We start from the raw sequence: 17,183 nt of genomic DNA, 5'->3' as shown, positions 1-17,183 counted from the left end.
CCTAGGGCAGGCCAATGACCTGTGCCGCTGGCCCAGGTGACAGAAAAGTGAGGGGGCTACACCGTACCATCTCCAGGGAGCACCTGGTGGACACAGCCAGGCCACTTACCATCGGGGTACCCCAGCACAGGCTTAACTCACTCTGGGCACCCCAGGGTCTCTGTCCATCAGTTGGGAACCCAACACACACCTTATGATGTAGCTGTGTGTAGGCAGAGGCTTGGTACTGTATTAACCTCCACTATTCATTTCTGGTCCTGTGTCCCCATCAGCAGGGAGGGCCTGGAGTCCCTCCCAACTTCATGTTGAAAGTGGCAGGCAGAAGAGTGACCAGGGGAAGGCAGAGAGCAAATCCCATTTATTGGAATTTCACTGACAGCAAATTGAGAGGAAGGCGTCCCCCTCCCCTGAAACATGCCATCCTCTCTGCCCTCAGGGCTCAGCACAGGGATAAGAACCCCACTCCGCATGTCCCCAGAGGGCAGCACTCCAGGGTGGGGGGGGGGAGGGGAGGGGTGCTCTACGCCAGGCTGGGGAGCTGGGACAGGAGGGAAGACGTGCACCCTCACCTCTTGGCTCAATCCCTCTCCCCGGGACCTGGTGCTGCCCCCAGTCCCTGGGGTGGGCTGGCAGACAGGGCTCATGCAACAATGAGTAGACAGGAGGTGGCACGGAAACGTGGCCTTGGTGCCCCTTGGCGGGGGCGGGAGGACTAAAGGGGCCATGCTGTGGCCACAGAGGATCCAAATGGAAGTATCTGCAGTGTACATACAGGAGGGTTGGAGAGAGGCATCCTTTGCCCCAGACTGTGCCTGGGGACAAGAGAGAGGGGAAGTACAGCTGGCACTGCTGTGCCAGGGGCAGGGTCCAGGCCAGCCATGCCACCTGAGCGGGCACAGCGAGCTGGAGCTCGGCTACTCCTTGGCGCGGCCAATGATGGTGAGGATGTACAGGAAGATGTTGATGATGTCTGTGTACAGGTTCAGCGCAGCAAACACATACTCTTCTGGGCTCAGGGACAGCTGCTTGTTCCCCAGCAGCAGCTGGGTGTCCACTGCCAAGAACTGGAGGTGACAGCACAGTGGTGTTGAGGGACAAGACTGCCTGCCCAGCATCCCACCCCTGGCCAAGGTCACCCCTCACTCACGCAGGTGAAGAGCAGAGCGCCCAGTGAGGCGTACACAATCTCCAGGATGCGGTTCCGGATGAAGATGCAGAGGATGGCGAAGATGAAGAGCACCACCATGCTCACCAGGAGCACGCCCATGCATGAGGTGAAGTCATAGCGGGTCTGCAGGTGGGAGAGGAATGGGCCATGGGGCTGGGCCTGAGAAAGCTGCTCAGCCCCTGCGGCCACAGCCCGGCCACGGGAGGCCCCTCACCTGCATGGAGAAGATGACGACGGTGAAGCAGACGGCTGTGGTGATGCCCACGGCCATGATGACTGCCTCGGTGTTGTAGAAGCTGGCGATCATCCCCACCATGTACGACAGGCTGGCGGTCAGGACCGACTGCGGGTGGGAGACACAGGCTGGCCTTGGGTGTGTGCCCCCATGCCACCCCTGCCCGCCCCTGCCTCATGAGCACCAGGAGAACCACGGTGACCAGGCCTGGAAGAGTGGGCGTGTGGGACTGCACGGCCAGACCCGGGCCCAGAGGCTCAGGTTTGGGGGTTACCAGTGCAACAAGGTTCCAGGGGTGCTTTCGCCGGAAGTCCCCACAACAGCTGAGGACGATGAGGGAGATGAAGAAGACAGCATAGGAGACATAGTAGGTCCAGACGTTCTCTCGGACAAAGCCCTTCACCTCCGCAACAAAAGTGAACACAGACACCGTGGACAGGGTCACCGACAGCTGCAAGGTCAGCACTAGGAACACCTGGGGAAGGAGCCGCTCAGAGTCATCCGCTGGTAGCCACACCCCCCACCGCCTCAGAGATGCCCCTACCCACCTTGCGGATGAAGGCCTGTCGGATGCTCTTGTCATCCCAGTTGGTGGCAGGGAAGTCCTGGTTGTCATAGTAAGATGGGGGACCCTCCTCCTGGTAGTTTCCATGCTGGGGTGCTGAGAAGCAGACAGGCTGGGTCAGTGCCACTCACAAGCACCTCCCCCTGCCCTCCCTGCCACCCCACCCCTCCCTTCCTGAGACTCACAGTCAGGGTCTTGTCCTGGGAAGACCTGTGGCTGTCCATAGGGGTTGGGGGGGAAGGGGCTCTGGGGATATGGCCCCTGGGGGTAGCCCCCTTGGGGGTAGGGGCCCTGTGGGTAGCCCTCTTGTGGGTAGGGGCCCTGTGGGTAGCCCCCTTGGGGGTAGGGGCCCTGTGGGTAGCCCCCTTGGGGGTAGGGGCTGGGGCCATGGGGGTACCCTGGCTGACCGTAGGGGGAGGGCTGGAAAGGGGGCTGTGGGTAAGGGGCCCCAGGGTAGGGAGGCTGAGCATAGGGGGGCATGGGTGGTTGGGGCCCCCCCGGATATCCAGGGTTGGGGGGAGGATAGTTGTCCCCAGACACCAAAAAACTCTTTTCATGGGACATGGCCTCGGGTTCCGCGGTCCGCCCCTAGAGAAGACAGACAAGGAACAGTGGAACAGCTGGCTTGACGACAGTGTCGGGACCCAACCCTGCGCAACTCCACCTGCTTCTGGGAACCCAGGGAGAAGCAAGGGAAGACCGTGACCTTTGCCCCGGGCTGTGGGGAGCCCCGGAGCCTGGGCCCCGAGAAGCGCGTGAGGATCGGACCGGCGGCGCCGTGGGGCCTTCCCAGGGCTCTAGGCCGCCTTTAGGGTGGGGGAGGGGCCGGGCGAGGGGACGACCGCCAGCCTCGGGATTCGGGGCTTGGGTCGTTTCTCACAAGCAACCGGAGGCCTGCGCCGCTGCCGGCGTCTCCCGGGTGGGAGCTCAGCGCGGAGGCTGGGGTCCCGGTCGGGGACGTGTGGGGTGTGCCCGGACCCTCCCCTCCGCATCCCGCCCCTTAAGCAGCTTTAAGGGGCCGGAGCCGGCGGCTATTTCTATCCCAGGAAATCCCCGGGCCATCTGTGACCAACAAAGGCCCGAGCCCCCCCACCCCCCCGAACCCAACAACAGGGCCCAACGGCCCCTGGCTCCGGGGTGGGGGGATCTGGCCTGGATCGGCTGCCGGTGCCTGCCAGTGGGGTACGCCGGGAACAGCGGGGTGCGGGGGTGTGTGGGGGATGGAAGCGACCACGGGGCGTGCGGGGAACAAAGCGGGCGTGGGGCGAGGCGGGTAGGGGCTGCGGCCGTGGCACTGGCACCGAGAGCGGATGGGCCCTCCGCGGGCCGGGGGCGCACAGGGTCATGGGTCCAGCAGTCGCCGCAGCGCGCCGCCCCCTCCCTCCGGCTCCAGGCCGCCGCGGCTCCCCGCCCCCACCACCGCCGCCACCTCTGGCCGCGAGCTGCCGCGCGCCCCGGCCGGACCAACTGACTGACCCGAGGCGGCCACGCTCGGATGCGCAGGACCCGCGTGGGGGGCGGGGGCGGGGGCGGGGGCGGCCGGCCGCGCGGCGCAGCGGGGCGGAGGCGCTCCTGGGCCCGGGCCGGGGACTCACCGGTGGCGGGGCGCCGCAGGCCGGTACCCACGGTGTCCGCTGCGCGGCCGCGCGGTGATGGCCGGTGCGCCCGCACCCGCACCCGCTCGGCGGCCGCTCGGCTGGGCCTGCGCCTGCGGCTCGGAAGACGCAGCGGGGCCTTGTGACGGGGCGGGGCAGGGGGCGGGGCCGGGCGAGTTCGGGGGTGGGCGGGGCCGGGCAGGCGGGGCTTCCGCGGACCCCACCCGCTGCGCCGCCCTGCGTGTTCCTCTTCGCTCGGGCCAGAGGCCCGCCGCTCCCTGTCTGCCGAGGGGTGGGGTCGGGCGGTGGGCGCTGAAGACCCCTGGAGGCAGAAGTCTGGTCTGGCCAATTTGGCTGGCCGTTCGGCAGTTAAGAAATTTATTCCTAAATGCGGGGTTTGCTGAAGCTGCCCGGGACTGACCATCCGTTTTCGGCCTTAAAACCCGACGTTCACTTCTTTTCATCCAGGTGTGTCCCAAATCAAGAAGCCTAATTGTTCAGTTCCCAAATCGAGGCCTCGTGGTTTAATTGCCCCATTTTCTCTATCAGCCCAAACTCTGTCAGGCCTGCTACTAGAGACCCTTTTTTTTTTTTTTAATTCTTGTGGATACATAGTAGGTGTATATTTATGGGCTACGTGGGATGTTTTGATACAGGCATGCGATGCATAATAATCACATCAAGGTAAATGGGGTATCCATCAGCTCAAACATTTGTCTTTCGTGTTACAAACAATACAGTTATACTCTTGGAGTTGTTTTAAAATGTACAATTATTTTTGACTACAGTCACCCTTTTGTACTAACAAATACGACGTCTTATTTTCACACTAAAGACCCTGAACGCTCGCTTGTCTGCCTAACGTCCTCACAAGCTGCGAGGGGCTGAGGCTTGGGGATACAGCAGGACTGGAGGCTAGGCCACCTCCCTGCTTGGCTCCGAAGTCCTTTTGGGGGAGCAGTGACTGACACAGGCAGGGTACACCCTGCTGCCAGCCTTCCCACCCAGGGCCCAGACCACACCTGCCCTCCTGCCCTTGGACGGCCGGCCTCTCCCAGACCGCTCTGAGTCCTACACCTATGGTGCGCTGGTGCAATGTTTAGCAACCAGACCTAGTGAGGGGAAGCCTGGGGTGCATTTTTTGTACATGCACATGGTGTGAATACTCCACCGGGGCTGGTTTCAAGTTACCCCCAGCTGAACAACCAGTCCACAGAAATTCCCGAAACTGTACCAGTCTGCTTGTGGTGTGAGTGGTGCCTGTGGCAGGCCCTCTGCATCCAGGGTTGGCGTAATGGGTAACCTGTGATGAGTTCCATTAGAGGAAACGTGGAAAAAGCAGGGATGGATTTACCTTTGTAGAAGCAAAAGCTCACAAAATTTGAGAGACCTTTAAGAAAAATAAAATGCTTGCTGGGCGCGGTGGCTTACGCCTGTAATCCCAGCACTTTGGGAGGTCGAGGTGGGTGGATCACAAGGTCAGGAGATCGAGACCATCCTGGCTAACACCGTGAAACCCTGTCTCTACTAAAAATACAAAAAAAATTAGCTGGGCGTGGTGGTTTGCACCTGTAATCCCAGCTACTGGGGAGGCTGAGGCAGGAGAATGGCTTGAACCTGGGAGGCAGAGGTTACAGTGAGCTGAGATTGTGCCACTGCACTCCAGCCTGCATGACAGAGTGTGACTCTGTCTCAAAAAATAAATAAATAAAAATAAATAAAATAGCCGGGTATGGTGGCTGGCACCAGTAATCCCAACACTTTGGGAGGCTGAGGCAGGTGGATCATCTGAGGTCAGGAATTCGAGACCAGTCTGCCCAATAGGGTGAAACCTTGTCTCTACTAAAAATACAAAAATTAGCTGGGCATGGTGGTGCGTGCCTCTAATCCTGGCTACTTGGGAGGCTTAGGCAGGAGAATCCCTTGAACTCGGGAGGCAGAGGTTGCAGTGAGCCAAGATTGCACCACTGCACTCCAGCCTGGACGCAGAGGGAGATTCCGTCTCAAAGAAAATAAATACTTTTTTTTTTTTTTGAGACGGAGTCTCGCTCTGTCTCCCAGGCTGGAGTGCAGTGGCGTGATCTTGGCTGACTGCAAACTCCGCCTCCTGGGTTCACACCATTCTTCTGCCTCAGCCTCCCAAGTAGCTGGGACTACAGGCGTCCTCCACCATGCCCGGGTAATTTTTTGTATTTTTAGTAGAGACAGTTTCACTGTGTTAGCCAGAATGGTCTCGATCTCCTGACCTCGTGATCCACCTGCCTTGGCTTCCCAAAGTGCTAGGATTACAGGCGTGAGCCACTGTGCCTGGCCAAAATAAATAAATTTTTAAAAATTAAATAAAGTAAAATGCTGAGTACAAAGTTGAGTAAAGGGCTTCAGGAGGGGTCATGTAGGCAGAGTCCCTAAGTGTTTTTAGATTTATGTTAAATCTGCCTTAAAAACAGAGTAAGGGGCTGGGCGCGGTGGCTCATGCCTGTAATCTTAGTACTTTGGGAGGCCAAGGTGGGTGGATCACCTGAGGTCAGGAGTTCGAGAGCAGCCTGGTCAACATGGCGAAACCCCGTCTCTACTAAAAATACAAAAATTAGCTGGACATGGGGGCAGGCGCCTATAATCCCAGCTGCTTGGGAGGCTGAGGCAGGAGAATCACTTGAACCCAGTGGGTGGAGGTTGCAGTGAGTCGAGATCACGCCACTTCACTCCAGCCTGGGTGAAAGGGCGAAACTCTGTCTCAGAAAAAAAAAAGGCAGAATAAGGGAGATCATGACAGAGGGGTGGCCATGGGGGTTTGTGGGGAAGGTAGGGCCAAGCAGAGGGAAGGGCCAGTCCCAGGCCACTGAGGCAGGAGTGGCCTGTAGCTCTGCAGGAAGAGCTGAGAGCCTGGAGCCCTCTGAGCATCAGGGTGTGCAGGGGGCATGGGGCCAGAGAAGGGACTGAGGTCTGGTCAGGTGCAGCTGGGCAGGTCCTCAAAAGGACTTTGGGGTTTTTTTTTTTTTTTAGACAGAGTCTCACTCTATCACCTAGGTTGGAGTGCAATGGCACGATCTCAGCTCACTGCAACCTCCGCCTCCCAGGTTCAAGCGATTCTCCTGACTCAGCCTCCAGAGTAGCTGAGATTATAGGCAGCTGCCACCATGCCCGGCTAATTTTTATATTTTTAGTAGAGACAGGGTTTTACCATGTTGGCCAGGCTGATCTCAAACTCCTGACCTCGTGATCCACCTGCCTCAGGCTCCCAAAGTGCTGGGATTACAGGCATGAGCCACTGCGCCAGGCCCCCAGGACTTTGGTTTCTACTGTTGCTGATGCTGGGAGCTGTAGCAGCTGCTGGTGTCACTTTACAAGGCTCACCCTGACACCTCTGTTGAGGACCCACCGTGGGAGTGGCAGACAGAGACTAGTTAAGAGGTTAGCCTAGCTACCTGGCGAGAGATGCTGGAGGCTGGGACCAGGGTCGGGGCAGCAGAGGTGTGGCATGTGCAGGGTTAGGAGTGCAGGCTGGCCAGGTTCCTCAGCTCCCTGGAGAGGGGAACAGCAGGGGTGGGGCTGGGTTTTGGTGGGCTGAAGGGTGAGTGGGAAGTAGGAGATGGAGAGCGGTAGTGGCCACAGCTCTTTGAAAGGCTGGAAGCAAACGGAGCTTGGGTGATGTGGGAGATTTGTGGCGAGTGGGAGTGTGGATTCTGAAGGCACCGCCCAGGTTTGAGGCCTGGTGCTGCTGTGGGCCTGTCTGCACCTCCGTTTCCCTTTCTGTGGTGAGGATTAGCGGCAGCAAGGAATGCAGTGGAGCCATCACCTTGTCACCTTCTGGGGTTACTTGTGACGATGCCACTGATGGTGTGAGATGGGGAGGTGCAGCCAGGACAGAAAGCTGCAGGAATGGGCAGGCAAGACCTGAGGCAGGAGGAAGGCTGTGCTGCAATGCACATTCTTGGAGACCAAGGGTGGGGAACTGCCCATGCTCAGCACCTGGCAGGTGTGAGGGACCAGGAGCAGGGTTGAGAAGGTTGCTGGGGGCGTTGAAGGCCAGCCTTGGCCGGGGGCGGGCCTTCAGACCCAGCACTTTGCATGCAGAGGGTGTCATGGACACAGAGGCTTGGAGATCCTGAGTGAGGGGCAGTGACTCAGGCCCCTTGGTGGGTTTAGTGGGGCAGGTGATTGGCCATTTTCGGGCCGTGGAGGACAGACCAGTGGAGGGCCATCAGAGGACACTCCTGTCTACCCTGCCAACCAGGGCCTGGAGTGGGCCAGATGGGGCCGGTGGGCTGGGCTGGGATGGCTGGAGGGTCCTGAGGGGTCCAGCCTGGCCAACACCTCCTGGTCAGCTGGGGTTTGAGGCTGCAGCAGGAGAGGAAGCATCTGAGCCCCAGTACCCAGGCCTCAGCGCCCAGGGCCCAGCTGCTCCCTCCCTGCTTCCGTCTTTCAGTTTCACTTTTGTTTTCCTGCTCCCTGCAGGATTAGGCTTGCTGAGGGGCAGGCGCAGGAGTCCTGGCTGAGCTCATGGCCTGAGGCTGCCTAGCGGCCGCGGGGAATGTAAGTGCAGTGTGTGGGGCCACCCATAATGGGGGAGCACCGAGGACACACCTCGGAGGGGCCTGGGGAGGGGCAGGAGGGGTGGAATGGGCTGTTTCCCTACCCACCTGATGCCCCGTCCCAGGGTTGCAATGGCGGAGGCAGAGGCAGGGGTGGCAGTGGAGGTCCGTGGACTGCCCCCTGCCGTGCCCGACGAGCTGCTCACGCTCTACTTTGAAAACCGCCGACGCTCTGGAGGGGGACCTGTGTTGAGTTGGCAGAGACTGGGCTGTGGGGGCGTCCTCACCTTCAGAGAGCCTGCAGGTGAGAGGGCTGGCTGAAGGGAGCCTGGGTGCCCTGATGTTCTAATGCCTGACGTCCTGCCCCGCCCCTGCCCACAGACGCCGAGAGGGTCTTGGCCCAGGCAGATCATGAACTACATGGTGCCCAGCTGAGCCTGCGGCCAGCTCCACCACGAGCCCCTGCACGCCTGCTGCTCCAAGGACTGCCCCCTGGCACCACACCCCAGCGCTTGGAGCAGCATGTCCAGGCCTTGCTGCGTGCCTCGGGGCTCCCGGTACAGCCTTGCTGTGCCTTGGCCAGCCCCCGGCCAGACCGGGCTCTGGTCCGGTTGCCCAAGCCCCTTTCTGAGGCAGGTGAGAGGCAGGGTTGGGGTTGAGGTGCCGGCTAGGGGAGGTTCCCTGAGCTGACCTGCACATTCCCCACAGATGTCCGTGTCCTGGAGGAGCAGGCCCAGAATCTGGGCCTGGAGGGGGCCTTGGTGTCCCTGGCCCGGGTTCCCCAGGCCCGAGCGGTGCGTGTGGTGGGGGATGGTGCCTCTGTGGACCTGCTGCTGCTGGAGCTGTACCTGGAGAATGAGCGCCGCAGTGGTGGGGGGCCCCTGGAGGACCTGCGACGCCTACCCGGGCCCCTGGGCACTGTTGCCTCCTTCCAGCAGTGGCAAGGTGAGTGGGGCTGGGCAGACCCAGCCGACCCTCCCTCTCCTGCAGAAATCTGACAGGCTTTCTGTCCTTTCCCTTCCTCCAAGTGGCAGAACGAGTGTTGCAGCAGGAGCACCGGCTGCAGGGCTCAGAGCTGAGCCTTGTCCCCCACTACGACGTCCTGGAGCCCGAGGAGCTGGCTGAGAACACCAGTGGAGGGGACCACCCGTCCACCCAGGGGCCTAGGGCTACCAAGCATGCTCTCCTGAGGACCGGAGGGCTGGTGACGGCTCTGCAGGGTGCAGGGACTGTGACAATGGGCTCTGGCGAGGAACCAGGGCAGTCAGGGTCCTCTCTGAGGACAGGTCCCATGGTGCAGGGTACAGGGACTATGACAACGGGCTCTGGCCAGGAACCAGGGCAGTCAGGGTCCTCTCTGAGGACAGGTCCCATGGTGCAGGGTACAGGGACTATGACAACGGGCTCTGGCCAGGAACCAGGGCAGTCAGGGGCCTCCCTGAGGACAGGTCCCATGGGGTCTCTGGGACAGGCAGAGCCAGTTGGCTCGATGCCCATGGGGTCTTTGGAACATGAGGGGCTGGTAAGCCTGAGGCCTGGGGGGTTGCAGGAACAGGAGGGGCCCATGAGCCTGGGGCCTGTGGGGTCTGCAGGCCCAGTGGAGATCTCTAAGGGGTTGCCGGGGCAGGAGGGCCTGGTGGAAATTGCCATGGACTCACCAGGGCAAGAGGGGCTGGTGAGTCCCATGGAGATCGCCATGGGGTCTCTGGAGAAGGCAGGGCCTGTGAGCCCAGGACGTGTGAAGCTGGCGGGGCAGGAGGGCCTGGTGGAGATAGTGCTGTTGATGGAGCCAGGGGCGATGCGCTTCCTGCAGCTCTATCATGAGGACCTTCTTGCGGGCCTGGGAGATGTCGCTCTCTTCCCACTTGAAGGACCGGATGTGACTGGCTTTCGGGTGAGTGACCCCGCAGGACTCCTCACCTTCAGCCCCCTCCTCCTACTGGGGACTCAGAGTACCTTTCCTGTGCTCTAAACCTGCAAACTCTCTCTGCAATGGCCCTGCAGCTCTGTGGAGCCCAGGCTTCCTGTCAGGCGGCTGAGGAGTTTCTGCGGAGCCTGCTGGGCAGCATTAGCTGCCATGTGTTGCGCCTGGAGCACCCGGGCAGCGCCAGGTTTCTCCTGGGCCCAGAAGGGCAGCACCTTCTCCAGGAGCTGGAGGCTCAGTTCCAGTGTGTCTTTGGGACAGAGCGCCTGGCCACAGCCACGTTGGACACAGGCCTTGAAGAGGTAGAGATGGAGTCCCACCCCTGCCCTCCCCTTTCTCACGCCTCTGCCCCAGGCCTCCTCTGCCCTTGCCCAGAGGCTAGTGGTCCTGACGTCCTCTCCCTACAGGTGGACCCTACCGAGGCCCTCCCAGTGCTCCCTGGCGACGCCCACACCCTGTGGACCCCAGACAGTGCAGGTGGTGACCAGGAGGACGTGAGCCTGGGTAGGGCTCCCTGGGAGCCCTCAGCACATCCTGTGGCCCTCACTTGACCCCACTCCCTGCCCTGCTCTGTGCTCCCATCTGTCTACTGACCCATCTTAGGCCCACCCTGTACCCCAAAAACTTGCTCCCCATCTTTCACCCATTCCAACTCCTCCTGGGCCCAGCCCCTGACCCCAATGGCCTCTCCCTGCCCCCAGAGGAGGTCCGAGAACTGCTGGCCACCCTGGAGGGCCTAGACCTAGACGGGGAGGACTGGCTGCCTCGGGAGCTGGAGGAGGAAGGGCCTCAGGAGCAGCCAGAGGAGGAGGCGACCCCAGGGCATGAGGAGGAGGAGCCTGCGGCCCCCAGCACTGTGGCACCCAGGCGGCTGGAGGAGGAGGCCGCTCTGCAGCTGGCCCTCCACCGGTCGCTGGAGCCTCAAGGTCAGGTGGCTGAGCAGGAGGAGGCTGCTGCCCTGCGGCAAGCCCTAGCCCTCTCCCTGCTGGAGCAGCCCCTGTTGGAGGCAGAAGAGCCCCCAGATGGGGGGACTGATGGCAAGGCCCAGCTGGTGGTGCACTCGGCCTTTGAGCAGGATGTGGAGGAGCTGGACCGGGCGCTCAGGAGTGCCTTGGAGGTCCACCTCCAGGAGGAGACGGTGGGGCCCTGGCGCCGCACACTGCCTGCAGAGCTGCGTGCTCGCCTGGAGCGGTGCCATGGTGTGAGTGTTGCCCTGCGTGGTGACTGCACCATCCTCCGTGGCTTCGGGGCCCACCCTGCCCGTGCTGCCCGCCACTTGATGGCGCTTCTGGCTGGCCCCTGGGATCAGAGTTTGGCCTTTCCCTTGGCAGCTTCAGGCCCTACCTGTGAGTCTACCTCCTGGACGGAGGGACGGTAGGGTGGGCTGGTTAGCGGGGGCCAGTGCCCCGGGCATGGCTCTGACCGTCCCCCTTTTCCCCACGTGTCAGTGGCGGAGCAGACGCTGAAGGGGCCCTGGAACAAGCTGGAGCGTCTGGCAGAGAACACCGGGGAGTTCCGGGAGGTGGCGCAGGCCTTCTACGACACCCTGGACACTGCCCACAGCAGCATCCGCATCGTTCGTGTGAGTCCATGCCCTGTCTGTCTGGCCTCATGGCGTCCTGGGCTCTTGCACCATTAGCACCTTGCCAAGTCTGTGGCCTGTGCCTCTCGCCTACATCAAGGTCAGCTGACCAGGAGCTGACAGGCTCCCAGCCCTGTTCTCTGCCCAAAGGGCATTCCCAAAGTGGGTAGGGAAACAGGAGGGAACAGAGTGGGGGCCTTGGGATCTGATAGGCCTGAGTGTGGGTCCCCACTCTGCCACTCGTGGCTGGGTCACCAGGGACTGTGGGACCAGCTCCAGGCCTCAGTTTCCTTATTTGGCGCATGGGGCGGTGATGCCATCTTGTGGTCATTTTGAGGATTACTCGTTTCACAAATGCGTCCCTTGTGCTGTTCTGGGCGCTCTTCTGCCTCCACAGAAAGGCCCGGGCTCGCTGCGGTCACTGTGCTGGGGTCACTGTGCTGATGACACTGCGCAGGGCACTCTCTTTTTTTTTTTTTGAGACAGAGTCTCGCTGTGTCTCCCAGGCTGGAGTGCAGTGGCACGATCTTGGCTCATGGCAAGCTCCTCCTCCTGGGTTCACACCATTCTCCTGCCTCAACCTCCCAAGTAGCTGGGACTACAGGCAACTGCCACCACGCCCGGCTAATTTTTTAAAAAATAGTTTTAGTAGAGACGAGGTTTCACCATGTTAGCCAGGATGGTCTCGATCTACTGACCTCGTGATCCGCCCGCCTCGGCCTCCCAAAGTGCTGGGATTACAGGCGTGAGCCACCACGCCCAGCCTTGCGTGAGGCACTCTCAACTCTTGATGCTCAAAGTTGTGCGTGGGGCCAGCAGCATCACCCTCCACCAGGAGCTGATCAGAAATGCAGAAAGAACCTCTGGTTGTCCCCAGACCTGACCACTGCCACGACCACCATCACCACCGTCATCACCACCATCACACCATCACCATGACCCTCACCACTCACTGTCATCACCACCATCATCACCATAATCACCATCATCACCATCATCATAACCTTCACCACTCACTGTCATCACCACCATCATCACCATCACCACCATCACCATCATCACCATCACCACCATCACACCATCACCATGACCTTCACTACTCACTGTCATCAGCACCATCATCACCATCACCACCATCACCATCATCACCATCACCACCATCACACCATCACCATGACCCTCACCACTCACTGTCATCACCACCATCATCACCATAATCACCATCATCACCATCACCATGACCCTCACCACTCACTGTCATCAGCACCATCATCACCATCACCACCATCACACCATCACCATGACCCTCACCACTCACTGTCATCAGCACCATCACCATGACCTTCACCACTCACTGTCATCACCACCATCATCACCATAATCATCACCACCACCATCACCATAATCATCACCACTCACCATCATCATCACCATCACCACCATTAGCATCACCACTGTCACTGTCAGCTTCACCAACACACTGTCACCACTCACCACCACCAGCATCACCACCACCCAGATGCACTGAGCTCATATCCTGGTGGTTTTGTTAATTATACGTACTTGGTTCTTCCAGTGAGCACCTTTATGACTTTAAATGGTATGCTTGAATTTTTTTTTTCACTTGACAGCTTTAGAGATTGTTTCTTGCCTTCCTGCATGGAAGATGAGGAGAATGGGCCTCGCTTCTCTCTCTTTTGCCTCCTCCCTCATCTTCCATCTCAATTTGGTCAGTTACATTATTTTTATTATGTAGTAAAGGTTTCTGTAACTATCGCAAAGCCTCCATGCTTGGGCCATAGGTTGGTAGACATACTATAATAACGAAAAACTATTTACCACTGAGCCATAGAAAGACAAATGAAATCCTAGTTATTAAAATTGTGTTCTGTGAAAAAGATGTTCTAGGATTCAAGGCTAATGGCTCTTCTTTTTTCGACTTTCTTCATTTTTTCCAGGTCATGCTTGACCACCGGGTTACTCAGTACCCCGCTTGTCACCTTTTGGCACAGATTCTTTTGTTTAGTGGGAGTATCTCCTTGAGTGGGTGGTAAACATATTTGACTTTTAAATTTACATATATGTGAACATATATATTAAAATGTATACATTTATATATTAATATATACATTTATATATATAATTTTTTGAGACAGTGTCTCTCTCTGTTGCCCAGGCTAGAGTGCAGTGGCATGATCTCGGTTCACTGCAACCTCCACCTCTTGGGTTCAAGTGATTCTGCCTCAGCCTCCCAAGTAGCTGGGATTACAGGCACACACCACCACACCCAGCTACTTTTTGTATTTTTAGTAGAGATGGTTTTTTGTTTGTGTTTGTTTGTTTGTTTTGAGATGGAGTCTCGCTCAGTAGCCCAGGCTGGAGTACAGTGGTGCGATCTCAGCTCACTGCAAGCTCCGCCTCCTGGGTTCACACCATTCTCCTGCCTCAGCCTCCCGAGTAGCTGGGACTACAGGCGCCTGCCACCAAGCCCGGCTTATTTTTGTATTTTTAGTAGAGACGGGGTTTCACCATGTTAGCCAGGATGGTCTCAATCTCCTGACCTCGTGATCTGCCCTCCTTGGCCTCCCAAAGTGCTGGGATTACAGGCGTGAGCCACCGCACCCAGCTGAGACGGGTTTTTTTTTTTTTTTTTTTGAGACGGAGTCTTGCTCTGTCACCCAGGCTGGAGTGCAGTGGCATGATGTAGGCTCACTGCAAGCTCCGCCTCCTGGGTTCACGCCATTCTCCTGCCTCAGTCTCCCGAGTAGCTGTGACTACAGGCGCCTGCCACCACGCCCGGCTAATTTTTTGTATCTTTAGTAGAGACGGGGTTTCACCATGGTCTCGATCTCCTGACCTCGTGATCCGCCCACCTCTGCCTCCCGAAGTGCTGGGATTACAGGCCTGAGCCACCGCGCCAGGTGAGACAGGGTTTTGCCATGTTGGTCAGGCTGGTCTCGAGCTCCTGACCTCAAGTGATCCACCCACCTTGGCCTCCCAAAGTGCCGGGATTACAGGCGTGAGCCACTGCACCTGGCCGACTTTTAAATTTATATTGCCCTTTACAATTAGAGGTATTTTGCAACTGTAATTTGATGTTGGTATAAACTTCAATGTTCTCGTGTGTCCTAATATGCCCTTATTTGTTCTCATTCTTCATTACTAGTTTGGCTGGATATAGTGTTCAGGTTCAAAATATGTTTTTCCTCAGATATTTGAAGACATTGCTGTTTTTCTTCATTCTTAAAAAAATATTTTTCTTGGAAAGTTAAAAAATATCCCCCCATGGTTTCTTAGCATCTGGTGTCGGTAATGAGAGACCCAATGTGAGAAGAGAGGCTTCTTCCAGTTTGCATATTGACCTCGTTGTGTGTGTGTGTAAACTTGCAGGGGTGGCCGGGCGCGGTGGCTCACGCCTGCAATCCCAGCACTTTGGGAGGCTGAGGCGGGCGGATCACGAGGTCAGGAGATCGAGACCATCCTGGCTAACACAGTGAAACCCCTTCTCTACTAAAAATACAAAAAAATTAGCCGGGCGCGGTGGCAGGCGCCTGTAGTCCCAGCTATTCGGGAGGCTGAGGCAGGAGAATGGCGTGAACCCAGGAGGCGGAGCTTGCAGTGAGCTGGGATGGCGCCACTGCACTCTAGCCTGGGCAACACAGCCAGACTCCCTCTCAAAGAAAAAAAAAAACTTGCAGGGTTTTCTTTCACTCTGAAGGTTGAGGTTTCCTGGCACGTGGGTGCCAGGGGCATGTCTTTCCTCATTGTCTTTCTTGGCATTTCATGGATCTTGTGTATCTGAAGATGTTCCTTCAGCTCAGGGAAGCGTCTTCCCTGTGTGCGCTGGAGCTCCGGCCGGTGGAGCTCCTGCTATGCGGGCTCAGACCTCAGGCCCCCTCACCGGCTCCCTCGGAGTTCCTTTCTCTTCCGTTAGCTTCTCACTCTGCGTCAGTTCCTGAACTCCATTTAGAACACTAGCTGGGTCTTCAGTTTGAACCACTTCCTCATTTGGCTCACCCCCTCTAGATTTAGCTCAGCGTCCCTTTCTGAATGCAGGAGCACTCTGATTTTCAGACTAGTTCCTTTTCATAGCAGCTAGTTTTGTTTAATAGACATGGTTTTCTTTTGCAACCCTCCAAATAAACTATTTAAAATTTCTTTAAAAGTGTTTCCCAGGGCTGACTGTCAGGTTGGTCACCTGAGGCCTTCTCTCCCAGCTGGGTCTTTCAGCACTGAGAGGTCTGTGAGCATCTCCTGGTGTTGGAGTCAAGTCCTGTAGGCAGCATAGGGCCCTGGCTCAGCTTTTCTCTGCAGAGGCCTGGCTTGAATGGGTGGGGTTTGCCCATCCGCAGACCTCCACGGGAGGGGGAGGGGTCAGGCCTCCCCAGCGGCCCTCTGAAGTCACTTGCCTCACGGAGGTGTTACTGTCTGCTGCTGGACAGAGCATGATGGGGGCTGCAAGGGCTCCCTCAAACCCTGGATTCCTCCAACAGAGGGCTCCTGGTTGCCAGGCTCAACTCTGCCCTGGGTCGGCCCCAGGGCGTAGGGAGGGTGTTTAATCCTGGCCCGGGCCTTCCCCGCAGGTGGAGCGCGTGTCGCACCCGCTGCTGCAGCAGCAGTATGAGCTGTACCGGGAGCGCCTGCTGCAGCGATGCGAGCGGCGCCCGGTGGAGCAGGTGCTGTACCACGGCACGACGGCGCCGGCAGTGCCTGACATCTGCGCCCACGGCTTCAACCGCAGCTTCTGCGGCCGCAACGGTGAGGCCTGAGCCGGGCAGGGGCGGGGGCTCTGCGCACCCCGACCACCCTGACCTTGCCCCGTCCCGCCCTGCAGCCACGGTCTACGGGAAGGGCGTGTATTTCGCCAGGCGCGCCTCCCTTTCGGTGCAGGACCGCTACTCGCCCCCCAACGCCGATGGCCATAAGGCGGTGTTCGTGGCACGGGTGCTGACCGGCGACTACGGGCAGGGCCGCCGCGGTCTGCGGGCGCCCCCACTGCGGGGTCCTGGCCACGTGCTCCTGCGCTACGACAGCGCCGTGGACTGCATCTGCCAGCCCAGCATCTTCGTCATCTTCCACGACACCCAGGCGCTGCCCACCCACCTCATCACCTGCGAGCACATGCCCCGCGCTTCCCCCGACGACCCCTCTGGGCTCCCGGGCCGCTCCCCAGACGCTTAACCGAAGGGGCCACCCTCTGGCCTCCTGCTTCCCAGGCTCCCGGCTCCGCACAGGCTGATGCTCCCCGTCCCCAACTGTGGCCGCCTGAGCTGTCCCCGGGGACGCCCCTGCCTCCCCCTGCGGGCTCCAGAAGGCGGTGTGGGGGATGGGGGTCAGCAGCGGCCGAGGGGGGCTGGGCTAGGTCCCCGCCTGGGCCGACCCCACCACCAGGGGTCAGCAGAGCCCAGGAGGCGACACCGCCCGCCCGCCGCGCCCAGACCTCGCCCGAGTCGGCTGTTGTTTGAATAAACGTGAACGTGAACCCAGGCGGAAGGGCCCCGGGAACTCCGACTGCGACCTCTGTTTGGGGAGTGGGGACCTCCGCGGCCCAGGGGCGGGGTCTGCTGCTTCCGAGGAGGCGT

General features: G+C 59.1%; 2 protein-coding genes across 6 annotated transcripts; one reads left to right on the top strand and one right to left on the bottom strand.

The window, feature by feature from the left end:
• Positions 1 to 340: 340 nt before the first annotated feature.
• On the bottom strand, positions 341 to 3,721 carry GRINA (glutamate ionotropic receptor NMDA type subunit associated protein 1). 2 transcript variants are annotated; one of them, XM_054499071.2, is made up of 7 exons: positions 3,564 to 3,721; positions 2,154 to 2,556; positions 1,952 to 2,064; positions 1,678 to 1,878; positions 1,383 to 1,511; positions 1,148 to 1,291; positions 341 to 1,064 (listed from the first exon to the last, which is right to left on the bottom strand). In XM_054499071.2, exons 2-7 carry the CDS (start codon positions 2,530 to 2,532, stop codon positions 915 to 917), a joined length of 1,116 nt encoding a protein of 371 aa, XP_054355046.1. In that variant the 5' UTR covers positions 2,533 to 2,556; positions 3,564 to 3,721; the 3' UTR covers positions 341 to 914. The 2 variants fall into 2 exon arrangements, with proteins under 2 accessions (XP_054355046.1, XP_063525363.1); XM_063669293.1 differs by having other exon boundaries at positions 341 to 1,878; positions 3,564 to 3,720.
• PARP10 (poly(ADP-ribose) polymerase family member 10) lies at positions 2,842 to 17,106 on the top strand. Of its 4 annotated transcripts, none has more exons than XM_063669290.1 (12): positions 2,842 to 3,150; positions 8,019 to 8,096; positions 8,221 to 8,399; positions 8,477 to 8,731; positions 8,804 to 9,040; positions 9,124 to 9,989; positions 10,100 to 10,321; positions 10,427 to 10,523; positions 10,721 to 11,365; positions 11,468 to 11,601; positions 16,185 to 16,359; positions 16,436 to 17,106. In XM_063669290.1, coding segments are annotated over exons 2-12 (3,159 nt in total). In that variant the 5' UTR covers positions 2,842 to 3,150; positions 8,019 to 8,094; the 3' UTR covers positions 16,783 to 17,106. The 4 variants fall into 4 exon arrangements, with proteins under 4 accessions (XP_063525360.1, XP_063525362.1, XP_063525361.1 ...); XM_063669292.1 differs by lacking the exon at positions 2,842 to 3,150 and adding an exon at positions 3,796 to 4,031; XM_063669291.1 differs by lacking the exon at positions 2,842 to 3,150 and adding an exon at positions 7,630 to 7,699.
• The last annotated feature ends 77 nt before the right edge of the window (positions 17,107 to 17,183 follow it).

The sequence above is a fragment of the Pongo pygmaeus genome, chromosome 7 (genome assembly GCF_028885625.2).
Source record: "Pongo pygmaeus isolate AG05252 chromosome 7, NHGRI_mPonPyg2-v2.0_pri, whole genome shotgun sequence".
NCBI classification, from domain to species: Eukaryota; Metazoa; Chordata; class Mammalia; order Primates; family Hominidae; genus Pongo; species Pongo pygmaeus.
Note: the sequence above shows the minus strand (reverse complement) of the source record. Positions and strands in the feature narration are given on the sequence as shown.